This window comes from Podarcis tiliguerta (genome assembly GCF_965153285.1).
Source record: "Podarcis tiliguerta genome assembly, chromosome: 1".
NCBI lineage: Eukaryota > Metazoa > Chordata > Lepidosauria > Squamata > Lacertidae > Podarcis > Podarcis tiliguerta.
Window position 1 is genome coordinate 92,475,204 of NC_139534.1, and position 17,776 is coordinate 92,492,979.

Sequence of the window (17,776 nt, forward strand, 5' to 3'; positions counted from 1 at the left end):
CAGAGCGCTGGAGCAGAAGGTGCTTTGGTGTGTCCCTGCTGATGAGTTCCAGAGCACCTGGCCTGGCGCTCTGGGACTACCCTGCACACGATCGCCGGAGCACCGGACTGGAAAGTGCTCCCCTCCTGACATCCTGTTTTGGGGGACAAAAATATTGGGCGGTGTGGAAGTGGTATACAGCCATCATGGCTAGCAGCCATTGATTTAAAAAAGCCTGCCCAAAAAAGAACGGCCTTCACAGAGGCTATCAAACGGTTATATGCTGCCTTTTTTTTGTCGTGGGATCTTGCATGCAGGGTTCCCATCAGACTCCAATTCAGGCACTGAGCAGACTCAGTTCTGTGTAGTTTCAGCGAGGTTGCTGCATTATCTGCTTGAAAACCATTCCCTGCCTGTATGTGTGGATGTTTTTCCTCCACATAATGGCCTCTGCACTGTGGGCTGCTACATTCCAGCAGTGCAAAAGTCAGAGGTAAACTTGCCTGTGCCCGGCAAGCAAGAGGCGTTATCCCAGATCAAAGAGACATTCCATCTAGGCAGAAGCATTTGCAAAGCCACAAGATAAACCATCCACAATATCAGGTTCTTTCAAAAGGGTAACTGAGCGAGGGAATGGGTTTGTGAGCGCAACCTTATTATTTGCCTTTATTCTTGTTTTTAGAGACGTTTCATTTTGAACGAGAGCTTTGGCACTCATGCTTCTAAGAATCGAGGGTGCCATCACATGTCAGCTTTCTGCAATACCCAAATACCACTTGGCACTAAATGTAGGGTTTGTTGAAATTCTCCCGTTAAGTGCTTCCTTACAAAGAGAAACTAGCAGTTGGTGAATTGGCTCTCTCTGAAATATAGGTGAATCAATTTCTCTGGTTTTTCTTTCAAATGGGCCGTGCAGAATTCTCATCACTTGTTTTGGGAAAGTGGCACTTGAAGTGCAGAAAAGGATTTTAAATGATGGGGGGGGGGTGAGCAAGAGAACAGACTATTGTTTACAAAGCAGCTTTCCTAAATTATATCATATGCAGCCTGACATAGCCACATGCTTGTGGTTCTGGTGTGAGATTATTATAGGCTTTTAAAACATAAGATGGCTGTTGAATATGTACAGATAAATAATAAATCCCGGGCACTTTTATGAGAAGCAAAGTGAAGATAATGTACCCATTCTTTTGTGTTCAAAAATGAGTGAACACCACCACTATTGTTGGAAAGTCGTTTTCGGGCTTTAAATGTGAAAAATATGGATGTTTTAATTTTTTTGTACTTAAGAGCTGTGTCTGTGTCATGCTTGACATGGTCACTTTAAAATACAGAATACAGACAAAGAGAGTCTAGGAGTAGGGTTCATTTACCGGAGGCTGTTTGTCTTTGAAAACTTTTGAGTGAGTACAACACATAACCAAACATGATGGAAGCTTCCTGGAGACAAAAAAATTGCTGTTCTGTGGCTGAAAGTGGTATTGAAGTTTCTGTCCTTTTCATAACAGCTGTCTGTGCACGACTGGTGATGAGAATTGTGACAGAGCTTCTCTGGCTTTCTGTAGTTGTGAGGAAGGTATTTATAAGGGTGGTGATGATACCTCAGTAAAAACTGATCCCTTCGGCAAGTAAGGTTGTGACCATCAATGTTCTTTCATCCTAGCAGTCTTGTCAGATTAATTGCCCTTCAAAGAGGAGTTTTAGTCTTCCCTGTGTGTGTCCTGCTTCAGTCCCCTATTTTTGTATCTCCTTTCTTCCATTTCCCTCTTGTTAGGATGAGTGGGAGGAAATAATTAGACTTTGCTGAAGAGCAATTGGTTGTGGTATTCCCTAGGAATCCACTGCTGAGTCCAGCAAAGCCCGAGGTTTATTCGTGCTGCAGCAGTGGAGGTTGGCAGTGAATTTGATTGAGAAGATAATCATTTGGGTGGGTGTAAATAAATACCTGGCTCAGTGAAAGAGGTTGCTCTGATGAGAGAGAGTGACAGGGGTGGGAGCACTTTGAAGGAAAGCATATGGGACTGGTAGGCTGCAGGGGCAAACCAAGGAAAAAACACTTTGCTAGAGGCGTAATGTGTCCGGCATCAGAGAAAAGTGCTGTTGCAGTATGAGTGCCGTTCTGTGCGAATTCGGCTTGTGTCCTGCATCCCGCAAATGGAACTCTCATTGCTGCAGTCATAGTGGGTTGAATCCCATTTTTCCCCAAATGTGTTGAATCCCATTGTTCTCTTTTGCTTGTGGAGGGGCTTTAAAACTATTGTGTGCCTCTGCTAGTGGAAGAGGAAGGGAGGTGACTTTTGCCAATTTCCCTTTGCAGCCCCCTGCACCCTCAGTAAATCTGCTCCAGAAGGTTGGAGAACTTTCTAGAACAGAATGGAAGGTGATGCAGCAGCCTGCTGGGGTTATCAATGAAAATTAAACCCCGCTTCTGTTTGTGGTAACATCATCTGGATCGAAAGCTTTTCTGTGAGCCGAAGGGACACCTTTAGATTGAGCCCAAGAATTATCAAGTCACATGAGTTTCTGTAATTAGGAATCAAGTGATATCTGTGCATGTGTGAAGCGGCTCTTAATCTTGGATCAGCCAAGGGCCTTGACCATTTCCTATCTTAAATTAAAACAATGAATGAATGAAAGAATTTTTATTCTGCTTGTTTCGCAGCCTCTTGGCAGCTTGCAAAACATCAGTGAAAATATTACAGATGGCACAAAATTGACAAATATTAAAACTGCAACTTGATGAATCCTTTCCAGCCAAACAACTTAGAAATAACACATTCTTGTTTCTTTTGCTCCCCTGTTCCCCCCTCTCTCAGTTACTTGGAACAAGGTCATTTCAATTCTCATCCATAAGTGGAGCTTATGACTGTTATGTTGCTTTCCCCATTTGTACTAATACACTGAGTGGTGTGTTGTTGTTTGGTTATACTTCCTCTCTGGCTTTTATTTTAGTGCTGTTATTGTTGTTAGTTGCCTGGAGGACTTAGTTGATATTCATCTTAGTTTTACTGAGAGGAGACCCACTGAAATGAATGATCATGATTAAGTTAGGTTCACTCATTTTAGTAGGTCTGCTCTGATTAAACAGTTATTGGGTGGCATGTAAATATTGTTAGAGTTCAGATCCCCAATGAATCCGTGTAGTCTGCTGGGTGACATGAGTCTTGTCACCACCTGTCTGCTAACCTACCTGCCAGGGTTGTGAAGATACAGAGGGGGGTGGGAGCACCACATATGCAGCCTTGGTGAAAAGGTGGGATATAAACGTAGTAATAATTTAAAAACAGATAAGATTAGGGCAAGGCACCAGTTCAGCTTGCTTGTGAAGGCATCTAGTTGTAGACTGGATATAAACAATACTCTCATGAGTAAAGTTTGTTCATTTATTTCATTCAGAATATCTACCACTTCTCAACAAAGTGTTAAATAGTAAAATTGGACAACAATGAAAGCATCCTAAAACATGTTCCACAGTCACCGAATCTTTTAGGCTGATCAGTCAGTTGGCATTAGCAGTTTGAGTCTTACCTCTCCCCTTCATGGTTTTCTTTTTTCTGTTTCAGGAGTGATCCAGAAGGCGGTGGCCAGATTCCACCTCCGCCAGTCACCTGGAGTCAGGTATCGGGCTTCAGGCCCATCATTGAAATGCAACTGAAAGGATGCCTTGAACAAATAACCCAGCTGGAGATCTGGCAGGCACTGCAGCCCCTCACAACAGCTTATGTCCTTTACATGGCGGCCTATTACAGTCACTGCAATCAGCAGGTGAGGCCTGTGAAAACCAAAGAAATGTCTCTTGCAACTGTCTGCTGGGTTGATCCTTTATTCCCCAGTGCAACTATCCGTCCGGACAAGACTTGGAGTACAGTCAAGGGAAGGAAGTGCAGTTGTCTTCACTGAAATGATACAGGTGCCTGTCTTCTGGGTTCCTTTGTAAATTCAGGTGAACCTTGCAGCTGGTTTCAGTGTCTTTCCGTCTTATAATTTGCCAAGCATGGTACCCTCCATATGTTGCTGGACCACAGTTCCCATCATTCCTGGCCACTGGACATCCTGGCTGGGGCTTATGGGAGTTGGAGTCCAACAACATCTTGAGGCCCTACCTTGGTTAACCTGGCTTTACTACGATGACTTTGGACAGGATCAGCTTAATATATCTCTTCCCCCGTTCATGGGGAGAGTGTCAAAAGCATCAGAAACTTTCCAAATCAAGTGGAAAAGATTTAGCAGTAGTTTCCAGCCCCTGTTGAAATGACCTTCAGGAGCTTTTTTGAAGCAACTACCAGTCAAAAATTCTTTATGAAATCACCAAGCAAATGAAAATAATTTTGTTATTGATTATACTTGGATTGTTTGAGGCCTGACCATAGCCAGAGCCACTTATGCATTCAGTAGCTGCATTCACACATGACAGTAACCCAATGCTTGTCCAACAAGCCATGAGTAGACTCGCCAACAAGCAAACAAGTCATGGGCTGTTTTTCCAGAACTTGATTTATTTTCCAACTGTTCTTGTCTAATACTTGTATAGCTTGGTGAGCATCTGGGGTGGGATGGCCAAACGTAGCTCCTTGGTTTGGACCTGACACCAAACCATAGTTAAACAAGCTGTGGTTCATAAGCTTCACTTTTGTTTATTCATTTTACGTTATTAGTTTATGCCAGGGGAGGGGGATTACGAATCTCCTTCTACATATCAAGTCTGAAGGGAATTTACAAACCATAAAAACAACCAGAAATAGTTTTAGATACCGTACAAAAGTTGGTTCTGTATTGTTTTTAAACCTAGTGCCAGGGATCTTTTCAAGCACTGGTTTGTTGCCAGAAAACAAATCATGGGTAGTCTTCAAACAAGCCATTGTTAACCTAAAGAAACTATGGATTAACATTACGTGTGAACCAGGCTTGTGTCTGAGCACTTTCCCCATTCACCCAAAGCTTATCTAGAGCAGGAGGAGTACAGTGTGCATTCCTGTACACTGTATTTCTCTGTATTCCTCTGTTTTGTTTGATGTCTCCCTTACAGCACAGGAAAGGACGAAGACAGTGGTAGTCAACTGTAGAGCATAAACAGGAAAGAACAGTTTCCTCCTTGCCAGTTGTTCAATATATTTTGACACCCTTGACCCACTTCTAATTCCATACAGAAAAGTAGTGATTGATCTCTCTATCTTGCAAGGAGCTGAATTAAAGAGTCCTGGATTTGCAAGGGCCTGTAAGGAGACTCTTCAGCTGTCCCACTTGAAGCATTAGGGCAGTTACACCGGCCCAGGAGTTCCCAAACTCTGGTCCATGGACCAGCAGTGGTTGCAAGCTTCATTCAGGTGGACAATGGCAGATCTCTTTTAATACAATTAAAAACCATGCAGCATCTAGCACATTCAACATACAATTGCTACAACAGGTAGAATAATTATTAAGTGATCTGCCAAGATGTCCTGCAATTTTCCTGTGAGGCAGGGAAAGAGACAATGAGTTTGAGAACCACCCTTCTTGCTGTGCTCTTGCCTTGTACTTGAGTTCTTTAATAAAACATCCCTAGGCAAATATGTTTGGAGGCATTGATCATGCATAATATATCACTGTCCTGGACAATGTCATGAGGCAAAATCATGTGCCTGCAGCATCTTGAATTTAAAAAGGAAGGAAATCAATAGGTCTGACTCATGCACTGTATATGTTGTTGGCTTAATTTCAGAGTTTTCACAAAAACGCCTTTTTCCTCCCGTTTCCCCCCTCACAGCCATCAGTAAACCCCATTGACTCCTTAGAGGAAGTGGAGCATCTGACGTCAGCGCTGCTGCTGCCTCTCCTCAGCCAGCCAGTCATGCAGAACCTCTGGGAAATGCTCAGGTAAAATCTGTGCCCACGTCTGTTGCTGCTGCAGCAAGCCAACAAGCAGCAGTGGTGCTGTGCTGTCATACTTCGGGCAGCTGAAACAGTTCTGCTGGATGGACAGGGCTGTGTGTCTTCTTTCCTTCTGCCCCTGTCCCTATTTGTCTTTTGATCTCGCTCATAAAGTCAGAGTAAATTATGCAACGTGGGCATACATTAAACTGCATCATTTACACGGGTCACAGAATCCTGCTTTGTGGCACAGGATATTAGTTTACCTTGGTGCAGAGGGTTCTTTATTCTTGCCAGTGTGGTGTAGTGGTTAAGTCTCGTAATCTAGTGAACCGGGTTCGCTCCTCCGCTCCTCCACATGCAGCTGCTGGGTGACCTTCGGCTAGTCACGCTTCTCTGAAGTCTCTCAGCCCCACTCATCTCACAGAGTGTCTGTTGTGGGAGAGGAAGGGAAAGGAGAATGTTAGCTGCTTTGAAACTCCTTCGGGTAGTGATAAAGCAAGCTATCAAATCCAAACTCCTCTTCTTCTTCTTGCCAGGGTGTTACTTAATGGCCAGATCAAGGTGTGTGCTGGTGTTGGCAAATAGATCATGTGCGAAGTTAGGCATCTGCATACCTCTGGAGTGCTTGCTTCCAGATAATGAGGGCAAGTTTGTGTGCTCTTCAAGAGGATAGCGTTGCACTGTAGGTTCAGGATTGTGCTTTCTGCTACCACCTATATGGCAAAGTTGAAGAAGCCAAGGAGTGAAGGAGGGCACTCTGGGAGTGGTCTGTAGGGGTAGAGTCTTACTTTGTCCGACAAACCTAGCGCATGAAACAGATCCCAAATTGGCCCTGGGTTGGTCAGCAGAACCCCAGAACAGCATGTGGGGTCAAGTGGGGAATGCTTGCCTTGATGGTACTATTGTCTTAGCATACCGTTGAATTTCTCTCTTTAGCTGGCAACGCTTTAATCACATGTACCGTATTTTTCGCTCCATAGGGTGCACCAAGTTTTTTGGGGGGGAAATAAAGGGGAAAAAAATTATTTTCCCCCCAGGTGCTTGCAGGGCAGGCAGCGGGGAGAACCGCTCTTCTCTCCGCCGCCCGCATGCAGACCAGGTCTGGGGACAGCGGGAAGACGCGCTGCGCCTCCCCGCTGTCCCCGGAGCTTGCGGGGCAGGCAGCGGGGAGAAGCGCTCTTCTCCCCACCGCCTGCCTTCAGACCAGGTCCGGGGACAGCGGGAAGACGCGCTGCGCCTCCCTCCTGTCCCCGGAGCTTGCGGGGCAGGCAGCGGGGAGAAGCGCTCTTCTCCCCACCACCTGCCTTCAGACCAGGTCCGGGGACAGCGGGAAGACGCGCTGCGCCTCCCTGCTGTCCCCGGAGCTTGCGGGGCAGGCACGCGTCTCCCCACCATCAGCCTCCAAACCACATCGGGAGACAGCGGGATGGCGGCGTTCCGCCTCCCCGCTGTCCCCCGACCTTGTGGGGCTGGCGCTGGGGTCCTCCTGAAGTCTGGAGAGCGAGAGGGGTCGGTGCGCACCAACCCCTCTCACTCTCCAGGCTTCAGCGAAAGCCTGCATTCGCCCCATAGGACGCACACACATTTCCCCTTCATTTTTGGAGGGGGAAACTGCGTCCTATGGAGCGAAAAATACGGTATTTTTTTTTTTTAATAAGTTGCTTTTTTCTCAGTAGTCTTTGCCTTCTGAAGTATAACCTCTCTCTCTCTCTTTCTCTCTTTTCCACACAGGCCGTGCTCTGCTGTGTGCAATCCTTTAACCTGCTCTCCAGCGCCAGAATCTCTCCCCAGCATCGTTTCTCTGAGCTGCACTGGGGGCAAACCCCCAATGAGCCTTGCAGGCTCTAAATCACCTTTCCCTTTCCTTACTGCCTTCCTGGTGCTTGTCGATAGCATCATCACCGTACACAAAGGGCTGGTTGGCAAGGTGAGCCCTCCTGGTGTTTTGTTCTGCTGTTCTTCGAGCCATTTCTGTCGGAGACATGCTCTGTTCCAAAAAAAGAGAACAGAGGACACTTCCTGTATCTCAGAAGAAAGTGTAAACAAGGGCACTGTAACAGTGTCCCATTTATGTGTTTCAGGCAACCAGATGCAATAAAGCCAGGAGTTGGTTGAGCGAGCCCTAAAAGCCTAACCCTTGGGCATATGAGAGCCTGAAGTCTAGCCTTTGGTCATATAAACCCTCTTCAGTTTTTATAAAATTTTAAGCTTGGAGGCATGAGGCTATGTGAACCGCATGCAAAAACACACCCCGACTTGGCAAATTCTGTAGATGGTTTATAAGCGTGTTTGTGTACAAGCCTCCCTCCAGTCTTGAACCCCAGTTGTGCAGGGGTTCTTATCTCAGGGAAGCTTGCAGGTATGCTCAGTGCAGAGGAGAGCAACAGAGATGATAAAGGATCTGGAAACCAACCCTTACGAGGAATGGTTGAGGGAACTGAAGGAGCTGGGTATGCTTAGCTAGAAGAAGAGAAGACTGAGAAATGACATAATAGCAATCTTCAAATATCTGAAGGGCTGTCACATGGAAGATGGAGCAAGCTTGTTTTCTCCTTCTGCAGATGGGTTGTTAAAAGTCTGAAAAGCTCTGGAGCAGCTAAAATTGACAGACTTGGCAAGAAAGAAGGAGCAGTAACCATAAATGATTACTTTTCCAGACAAATGGGCTCTTTTCCTATGTCTCTTAAAATGTGAATATAGCATGCATTGTTCTCTCCGGGGAAACCATCAGTTTTCAATTATCCCAGCAGACAATGAGAAGGATATTGTAGTAGCTGAGCATATGAATGACATTTCTATATGACAGAAAAAAACTAGCTAAAGGAGACTATCACCCTCTAGATTCAGGTGTTTTTGAAGTGACATTACCTTTTTTTCCCCTTCTTAACACAGTATGTCTCCATACTGGACGTGAAGGGTGTGACAGACTATCTGCTGCAGAGCTGGACTGCTGACCCGCCTTCTATAACTCCTTCCTCTGCTTGGCTCTTGAGCCATGAGTACCACTTTCAATATTACGTGCTTTCACTGGCTCAGAAAATGGTAAGCTCTTTGCATCCCTCTTCACTTCTGGTTTGCTTAGCCCACCCATCACCAGCCTAGGGCCCTCCAGATGTGTTTTACTACAGCACATGCTGGTTGTGACTGATGGGAGTTGTAGTCCAAAACATCTAAGGAACACCAGGGTGGCTTTGCCCATGTCCTTATTACAGAACCTGCTGGGGAGGGGGCATGGTGAATGAGGCTGTGGTTCCTCAATAGAATTTGGCACCTACTGATTCACTTTACAATGTTCCCCACTCTCCATTCCCCACCTTTGATAATGAAATGGACAAAAGAAGCCAATAGGTGTTTTCCCCCCACCTCCCATCCCAATTTGCCACCCATAAAGAAAACATACTGCAGCTTCTTAACAGTCTGCAGAGACCTAAAGCTGTCTGCTTCTACTCCCACCCACTCCCTTGCCACCCAAACATAGTAGACTCTGTCTGAAGGGACTTACGGGTTGTGGGAAAGTTGGCGGTTGTGCCGTGTGTTCACCATAAGGTGAAACTGGCTGAAAATCTGACTGTGTAAAGCCCAGATTTTGGCCAACCGAAGTATCTGCCTTAACTTGTCTCCCACCACGTTGCATAAACGCTACGCAAAGTTGCACTGTGTTGCACTGATTTGCGGACTTCATGGTGAAAAGCCAATGTGTAGGAGGATATCTTCTGAGGTTGTTCATCAGTATAAAAAAATTGCCTACTCTTGCAGGCATAGAACATCTCCCTTTATTCCTGCCCCTGCCCTGTGTCATATCATGACCCGTATATCTGTGTCAATGCGCATGGCTGCAACATTTTCACATGCTGGATTTTTGTTTCCTGTGCAGGCAGGTACTTGTCCGGATTACAGCCGGCATGCTTCGCTCCATCACTGCGTTGCCATGGCGTTGTTAAGCCGTTTGTTGCCAGGCAGTGAGCACCTGGCTCATGAGCTCCTATTGGGCCTTGTTTTCAATGCAAAACTGATTCCGTAAGTTCCACTCCCTCTTTCCACCTCTTCCCCATCGCTCCCCTTGAGTAACCCTTCCAAAGATGAGGATGTGGAGAAACACATTTACAGGAGAGCTTTAGTTTCAGTAACCTACTGGGGATCCTGTTCTAGGTTTCCTTGCAGTGGGAGTTGAGGACATAAAACGAGTCTTGCTGGATGTTACTAAAAGTGTGTCTAGATCTTAAGCAGATGCTTATGACAAGCAGGACACAACTATCTTATCATTCTGTTCCTCTTTGATCCCCAACAATTGATATTCCGAGGCACACCGTCTCTGATCCTGGAGATAATATATAGCCGTCATGACTAATACTTGTGCTGTCTACATAGCTGAAGAAACATTTTGATGCAGCTCCATGGCCCTGAAGGACAAAGGGTGACTTCTTGCTCTTCTCTGCACCAGCTGTGAAGTCTTTTAAATCTCCATGCCATCTTTATTGCTTTTCCACTTGTAACTTTTGCTGTGCAAAAAGTTGGAGGTTATGTTTGTGCAATTTTTAAAAATTGACTTCTTCTATGTTGATGGTGATATATCCTTAACGTAAACACTGCAAAGTGGGTTAAGCCATGAGAGATTTGCCGAGGCCTAAGAAGGTGACCTAGTCCACAAACGTGGCACTTTCGGCACTGCACTCCACAAGAGTCAGTCTGAAAGCAGAAAATGGGCGTTGGGGATTGCCATGTGTTCAGACCATTTCCCTTTCAATATATTCCTCATCCCAAAAATAAGTTATTAAATTTCACTACGTTGAGGCTGCTTATAGTAATGAGAAAAGGAACTGAATGTTTGAATCTCCTTGGTAACATGGATTCCCACGTATAAAAACAATTGGTGGCCTTTGCATACATTGACTCCAGCTCCCATCATCCCTGGCCATCGGTTGGCTGTGGTTGCTGGGCGTCCAGCAAAATCAAGATGGGGAAGGGTGCTGTAAGCTATGATAATGAGTGCTACACACTCAGAGGCCCTTTCTACATCCAGGAATCCCCTTTATACCCCTTTCTGAGCTGCCCTAGCTGTTCCTGGAGGTGCATTTATTCTAGCAATCTTATCTCTGTTCTGTTCCAGTTAGGCACTTCATATATACTTAGAAGCAGCACCTGCCACACTGTAGAATATATTTCCTTAGGGCAGCGCCCTGGAGTCACGCTGCATCTTTGTTTGTGAAAACGTAGATCATAAGACTGTTGGGGATTACTCTTGTGCTGTAGGAAATAGATAAGCAAATAGCAAATATCATTGCATTAATCAAGAAAGCATTGGTATTCACCACCTGTCCCCCCCCTCTCTTTTGTACAGGGAAGGCAAATCAGGGGGGCCAGAAGCTGCTGATTTCTCAGACCTCCTGCACTTGAGCTCAAAGGCGAAGCCAGCACAGCCAGGCTCAGCAGCTGCTGTTCCTCCCCTCCCTAGTCGAGGTGCCTTACTGGAGGAAGCATACCAACATCTCCCACAGATCCAGGCCTGCTACCTCTCTCACTTTGCTTACTTGGAGCCCGCCCTTGTTCATTCCAGAGATGTTTACCAAGGACAAACACACTTAATCCAATCCATGATTCTTCCTGAGGTCAAAGGGCCAATCCTGCCTTCCGATTGGCCGTTCCTTCCTCTCATCAACCTCTATAACAGTGTGACTGGTGCAGAAACCCGGTGGGCTGGGCTGAGTTCTCTCCCGCTGGATCTTGTGCGCACAGTGACTCAGAACCTGCAGTGGGTCCTCTTGCTGGAGACTTGGAGAGCCAGGGTCCTTCAGGGCATCTCGGCGGCAGCCAAACTTGCAAGGCTTATGTGTGTCTTCCTCACGGGCAGCGACTTGTTCCTGGAAGGGCCTGTCCATTGCTACACCGCTGCTCTACTCTCCCTCTACTGCCAGCCCAAAGTCCTGGATTCCTTGAACTTGGATGCTCCCCTCCCTGGCTTAGCTTCTTTCCATGACCTCTACATCAACCTTCTTGAACAGTTTGAAGGAGTCTCCTTTGGAGACCCACTCTTTGGCGTCTTCGTGCTTTTTCCTCTGCAGAGGCGGTTTAGTGTGCAGCTAAGGATGGCTGTGTTTGGAGAGCATGTGAGCACCTTGAGGGCGTTGGGAGTTCCACTCCAGCAGGTAGGTCTCCCCAAGATAAGGCTGGTTTGTTTTGGGGTAGGGGTGGACTTTGGGGGGTGGGAAGCAAGCTCAAGAAAGCCCCGCTGGATCAGACTGAAGGCCCATTTAGTCCAGCATCTTGTTCTTCCTGTGGCCAACAAGATGTCTATGAAAATCCTACAAACAGCACATGAGCATAGCAGAACTCTCTACTTGTAATCCCCAGCAAAGCTGTCACGAGCAGTAGCCACTGATAGCCTTAACACTTTATGAATGTGTCTAACCCTCTTATAAATCCATCCACGTTGGTGGTCTTCACCACTACATCTTTGGGTTTAGCTATGTGCTGTGTGAATAAGTACCGTATTTTTCGCTCTATAAGATGCACCAGACCACAAGACGCACCTAGTTTTTGGAGGCGGAAAACAAGAAAAAAATTATTCTGAATCTCAGAAGCCAGAACAGCAAGAGGGATCGCTGCGCAGTGAAAGCAGCAATCCCTCTTGCTGTTCTGGCTTCTGGGATAGCTGCGCAGCCTGCATTCGCTCCATAAGACGCACACACATTTCCCCTTACTTTTTAGGAGGGAAAAAGTGAGTCTTGTAGAGCAAAAAATACGGTACTTCCTTTTGCCTGCCCTGAATCTTCCATGTCCCTGTATTCTAGTACTATGAGAGAGGGAAGGAAGAAAACGTATAAGGAGGCATAAGTAGCTGGCAGGATTAGGGGGAGCACAATTCTGTTCCCCACTAAGGATGGACTGAGCAGCCTAATTCCATTTCCACTTTTAGTTTTGCTGGAGCTCAGTCTGTCAGTTTGCATTTCTTGGTGCAGAAAGTATTGATCTGATGTGTAGAGATTTTTCCGTTTCTAATTAATTCAAGAGGGTTCTGGAAACTTCTCTGTGTGAAAGAAACAAGCAGAAGGTTCATGGTGTTTGGGTTATTCCTTCAGAGAAGCTGAGTGCAGCTGGTTTAAACTGGTTCTGTTATCTCTTCTGTCAAGGTCATGCTGACTATAAAAGTAAGGCCAGAAGGAGTCTGGGTTTCAATTTCTCTTTCTACCTCTCTTCCTTCTGGTGTGGTGTTTTGTACATAGTATAAGTTATTGTAAGTTTACGTCTGCTGCAACTGGACTTCTTATGGACAGTTCCAATCCTGAATGTATGGGATTTGTGACCATTATGCTCATTTGCCTTCAGCAGCAGTAACGCTCTGCTGGATGAAATATGAATTGCCTCTGGTCTATTTTTTGGAAATCCTGCAACATTTTTAAGTTTTTACTCTGCTACCTATATGATGGAATCTGCTCTGGATCAGTATTGAGTAGAATTACATGACACAGTCATAGGTCTGTTCCATCCTATCTTGCGTGCCTGAACAAATGCATGAAGAGTCTGCAGTTAAATTTTACACACTCTTCATGTACAATTATTATTGTGTGTGTGTGTGTGTGTGTGTGTGTACAATAAATGTGTTTCGGTGTATTTTTCTATAAAATATACTTTTTTGAAAACATAAAATACATATTTTTGAGTGGTGTTGCTTTCTTGGTTTTGTTGCAGTTTCCTGTGTCTCTGGAGCGATACCTTTCCCCTGCTGAAGACAACCTGAACCTCCTTCGGCAGTACTTCCAGACCTTGGTCACAGGGACCTTGCGACAGAACTGGTGCCCTGTACTTTATGTGGTTGCTGTGGCCCATGTCAACAGTTTCATTTTCTCACAGGATAGCACCACACAGGTATGCAATCACCTTTTGGCCCTGGTGCATCCTGTTCTTCTACCAAGCTGGTTGTTTGATGCACACAGTTCCTTCCTGTTATGTTTTGATGCTCTGTCTCAATTGGTTGTGTGAAAAGCCCGTCAGCTTTTAGGAGGGAGGATCTGGATGAATGTCTTGTCCTGGGCTGTCAGTGTGGACCTGGGATTTTTAGAGATAACAAAAATAGCCTGTGGCATCGTTGTTGGGTTGCCTTTTGAAGACAATATGGAAATTTCCATTTGTCCAGAGTGTTCCACTGCTGCCCTCCTGCTCGTAGGAGAAGCGTGTGAGCTCCTTCACACTGTGTTTTTGAGAAATGCTTTAATTCCCTGCTCAAGAGATTGAATCCTGCTGCCTTTGCTGCACATTCCTGCTGGGAACAGGGCACCCAGCCAATGCAGGATTAAATCTTCTCCTCCTGCCCACCAGCTGATGTCAACAGTGATGTCAGCAGATGGGTGAGCAGTTGTAGTTTGGGGAAACTGGTCTCCTGGACCAAACTAGAACCTCTGGTGGTTCAAGGTTGGCCCACATGCTAAGCCATGCTTTGGCTTAGAGTGAAGTGTGAGCCAGACCACTGAATCCTCACTAGGCCTATCAGGCCACTTGCCATGCATGCCAGCAGAAAGCTGATTTGCCAAGAAACTTAATTCAGAAAGAACAGACCAAGAAACAAGAAGTATCTGCATGGGTTCTTCTGAGCACACTAAACTCTTGAAAAAAAGGTTTCTATACAGGATATACAGATTTTGGCTTTTGTATGTTCATTGTTGCCTGTGATGGCCAACAATTCCCTTGGGGATTCTGAAGAGCTGGATTCCTTTCTTTTAGAAAAGCAACTATAAGTTTAACTTTTATTTTATTGGTACTTTTATCTCAGGAGGCTGATGTGGCCCGAAAAAACATGCTCCAGAGGACCTGGCTCTTGGCTGATGAGGTAGGCACCCTGCAGCTGGCTCTCAAAACCAGTCCTCGTAATACTACAAAAGAGAGTTTTGTGGAGTGATGAATTTTCACAGTGCTCTATGGGTTGTTTGGCTGAGACACATTAGTTCAGCCCATTGGCTCACTGCAAACAATCGCTCTGGTTTCTCTCCTGAGTCTTCTTGCGCAGCAGCACAAAGAACACATCATTTCCATAGGAACGGAGGGATGTTGATCATGCAAACTGTTGAACACCCTTCTTACAATCGCAGTTTAGCGTTAAAATGCCCAACTAAGAAGCAAGCCCCAATTCTATATGATATGTAACAGAGCACATTTTATTGTGTGGCCAGTAGGGTAATTTTCTTGAAAGGCAGGCTGTTGGGTGAGGAATATTCCCGCACTGGAGCAGTTAAATGGAGGAAGCACTCACTGGCTTTTTCTTGGTCACCAGACAGAGCCAGGATGTATCTTGTTCAAACCTAACCTCAGCCACCAATTCACTAGAGATTTAGGCAATCCGCTAAATGTGATTGAGAGATTCAGCAAGCACTATTGGAAGCTGATAGCTAGGAATCCTGCTTCCCCTTCATAACAAGCATTAAAACTTACAGCACAGTTCAAACAATAACTCTGTTTGCACCTGAGTTACCAGCAACCCGATACTGATGCGCAGCGTAAATTAATAATACAGAGCTTTTAATTAAAAGAATAAGAACTTTACTGAGTTAAAATAAACTTCTTCATAAACAACATGGTTCCAAACAGTTTGACTGAGATTACATATGACTCTGCTCACAACTGAGGCAGACTGACTCTGACTGAAATCTTACAGAGAACACAGAGAGAAAATGGCTGCTAAGTCACATGTCAGAGTGACTCAACAGTTAACAGTTAGGCCTGAATAATGAATAAGCAGTTAGGCCCAAATGATTGTGCAGTCCCAGCACTTCCCAGCCTGCTTTGCTGCTTCTGCTCTCATGTGTCTTTGTCACATGACAAATACTGCAGGCGTTGCAGCAGTATTAAGGTGCAAATTTCCCCAGAACAGATGTGCTAATAGTATGAACATCATGTGTTTGGGCTGCAGCATCTGAGTGATTACTGCTTAGTTCCCTTGTGCTCCTTATGCTTTCCCCATAAGAGAAAAAGCATAGCCTGGAATGGCCCATATCTCCAGGGTTTGAGCCGTATCGGGGAAACTGCTTTTCTTTCATTCACCCTCTGCTTCCTCCTACACTCTTCAGGTACTCAAGCGACATCTTCTCTACTATAAATTGCCAAATAAAGAGAGCCCGGTGGGCTTTGACCTTTATGAGCAGCTTCCCACCATTCGTCTGAAATACCTGAACACCGTGACTAAGAAGCAGCCCAAGGAGGAGCCATTCGCATCAGATTTGTAGAGAAGAACCTCAGCAGCTGACAGTGGCGGGGGCAGCAGTGCTAAGACTGGAGAGGAGTTCAGTCACCCTCCTGGTCTCTTGCCTTGCCTGAGGAGCACAACAGGAAGGGATCTGCACTGTTGGCCTGGCTTGGCCTTGGCATAGTTTCTGTGAAAGCGGCTTGACTCTTCATGATGGAAGAAATTGGACAAGCAAGTGTTTCTGCCAAGATGAAATGATTTTAGGAAAAAAATAAAAGGTGATGCAAATGTGAGATGCCGGTAGGATTATTGGCATCTTTTACTAGAAGACAGAAAGGCTTAATTTTCTCGTAGCATGTGGTGAAATGTACAGTGGTAACTCAGGTTACATACGCTTCAGGTTACAGACTCCGCTAACCCAGAAGTATTACCTCGGTTTAAGAACTTTCTTCAGGATGAGAACAGAAATCATGCTCCGGCGGCGCATCGGCGGCAGCAGCAGGCAGCCCCATTAGCTAAAGTGGTGCTTCAGGTTAAGAACAGTTTCAGGTTAAGAACGGACCTCTGGAAAGAATTAAGTACTTAACCCGAGGTACCACTGTACATGGAATGTTAAGTCTTATGGTTTGGCTGGAAGGCTGTAATTCAGCACTGGATTTAGGGTGGAGTGGGTGGTTCCTCCGCACAGGGCGCTGAGCCGAGGGCGTGCAAAATCGAGAAGATTCGTAATTGAGAAGATCCATTTGGGGATGCCAAATTTTGGCCTCGTACAGGGCACTGAAAGATTACCAAAGTATGTCCCTGCTGCAATGACTGGGGTAGAAATATCTGGGAAAAGTGGGAACTGATTCACCAGAATTGTTCATGGGATAGTGATTTGAACAAGCTGTTGAGTACTGCAGCTGTTCTGCGCCTGACACATCTCAGGAAACAACATTAGACGTTTCCATCTCTGTGCAAAGCCACCTGTTCCCTCCACCCCCAATCTCTCCGCATTAGCTGTTTTTCTCTCTCTTTGTTTTTCTAACCATATTATATTTAATAAAGTTATCTTTCGCATAACAGGATGTTTTGGCAGCTGCAACAACTCCCCAAAAGCAAAAGAAGAAGAATGTGGTTGGTGGAACTTAGTAAATCTGAAGGCATGCTCTGGGGTGCCATGTCAGGGATCTGTAGGGGACACACTGGAGCATGCAAACCCAAAGGGAGTCTGGGCTTGTTCCCATCACAGCTAGTTTTCCATGATGTCCAAACTCAGCCACTGTTTGAGTGACAAGGCCATCTAATCACACTTCCTGTGATTAGGAAGCGATTACCATTGCCCCCCCCCCTTTTTTTTTGCCAGGGCAACCTAAAGCAACGTACAGCAATAAATGAATAACATACATTGAAACCCTCATAAAACACAGAAAAATCGTAAGACACACTCCTATTTTTAAAAGATAGGATTTAAAACACCATTCATTAAAGGAGGCCATGGATAATGAATAGCCAAATGTTGGGGGGGGGGGGAGTTTTTGTCTGGCGCATAAAGATATGTAACTGAGACTCCCTAGGGGAAACACTGCAGCCCAAAACATTTGAAGGCCACTGTGTTGGCTACCAGCTGCTACAAGTTTTCTTGCAAACTACAGTAGTGACAAGTCGCAAATGGGAGGCAGAGCACCAGAGCCTGCAGCAGCTCACAGGAGGAAGCGAGGTGAGATTTTTGAGGGATGCTTCCTCTTCAAGATCCCCTGCCATGTTGGAAATGCAGTCCCTGCACCCCACAGAAGC

At 45.7% G+C, this 17,776-nt stretch overlaps 1 protein-coding gene across 5 annotated transcripts in view; it reads left to right on the plus strand.

Annotated features, from left to right (window-relative positions):
- The window catches only part of RPAP1 (RNA polymerase II associated protein 1), a 46,537-nt gene extending 29,475 nt beyond the window's left edge, over nt 1-17,062 (plus strand). For all 5 annotated transcript variants that reach the window (XM_083449740.1, XM_083449737.1, XM_083449741.1 and 2 more), the window contains 9 exons: nt 3,543-3,744; nt 5,723-5,832; nt 7,561-7,756; nt 8,722-8,871; nt 9,704-9,846; nt 11,168-11,972; nt 13,516-13,692; nt 14,594-14,650; nt 15,885-17,062. In XM_083449740.1, coding sequence (XP_083305866.1) covers nt 3,543-3,744; nt 5,723-5,832; nt 7,561-7,756; nt 8,722-8,871; nt 9,704-9,846; nt 11,168-11,972; nt 13,516-13,692; nt 14,594-14,650; nt 15,885-16,040 — 1,996 coding nt within the window. In that variant the 3' untranslated portion in view covers nt 16,041-17,062. The remainder of the gene's footprint in view (nt 1-3,542; nt 3,745-5,722; nt 5,833-7,560; nt 7,757-8,721; nt 8,872-9,703; nt 9,847-11,167; nt 11,973-13,515; nt 13,693-14,593; nt 14,651-15,884) is intronic.
- The last annotated feature ends 714 nt before the right edge of the window (nt 17,063-17,776 follow it).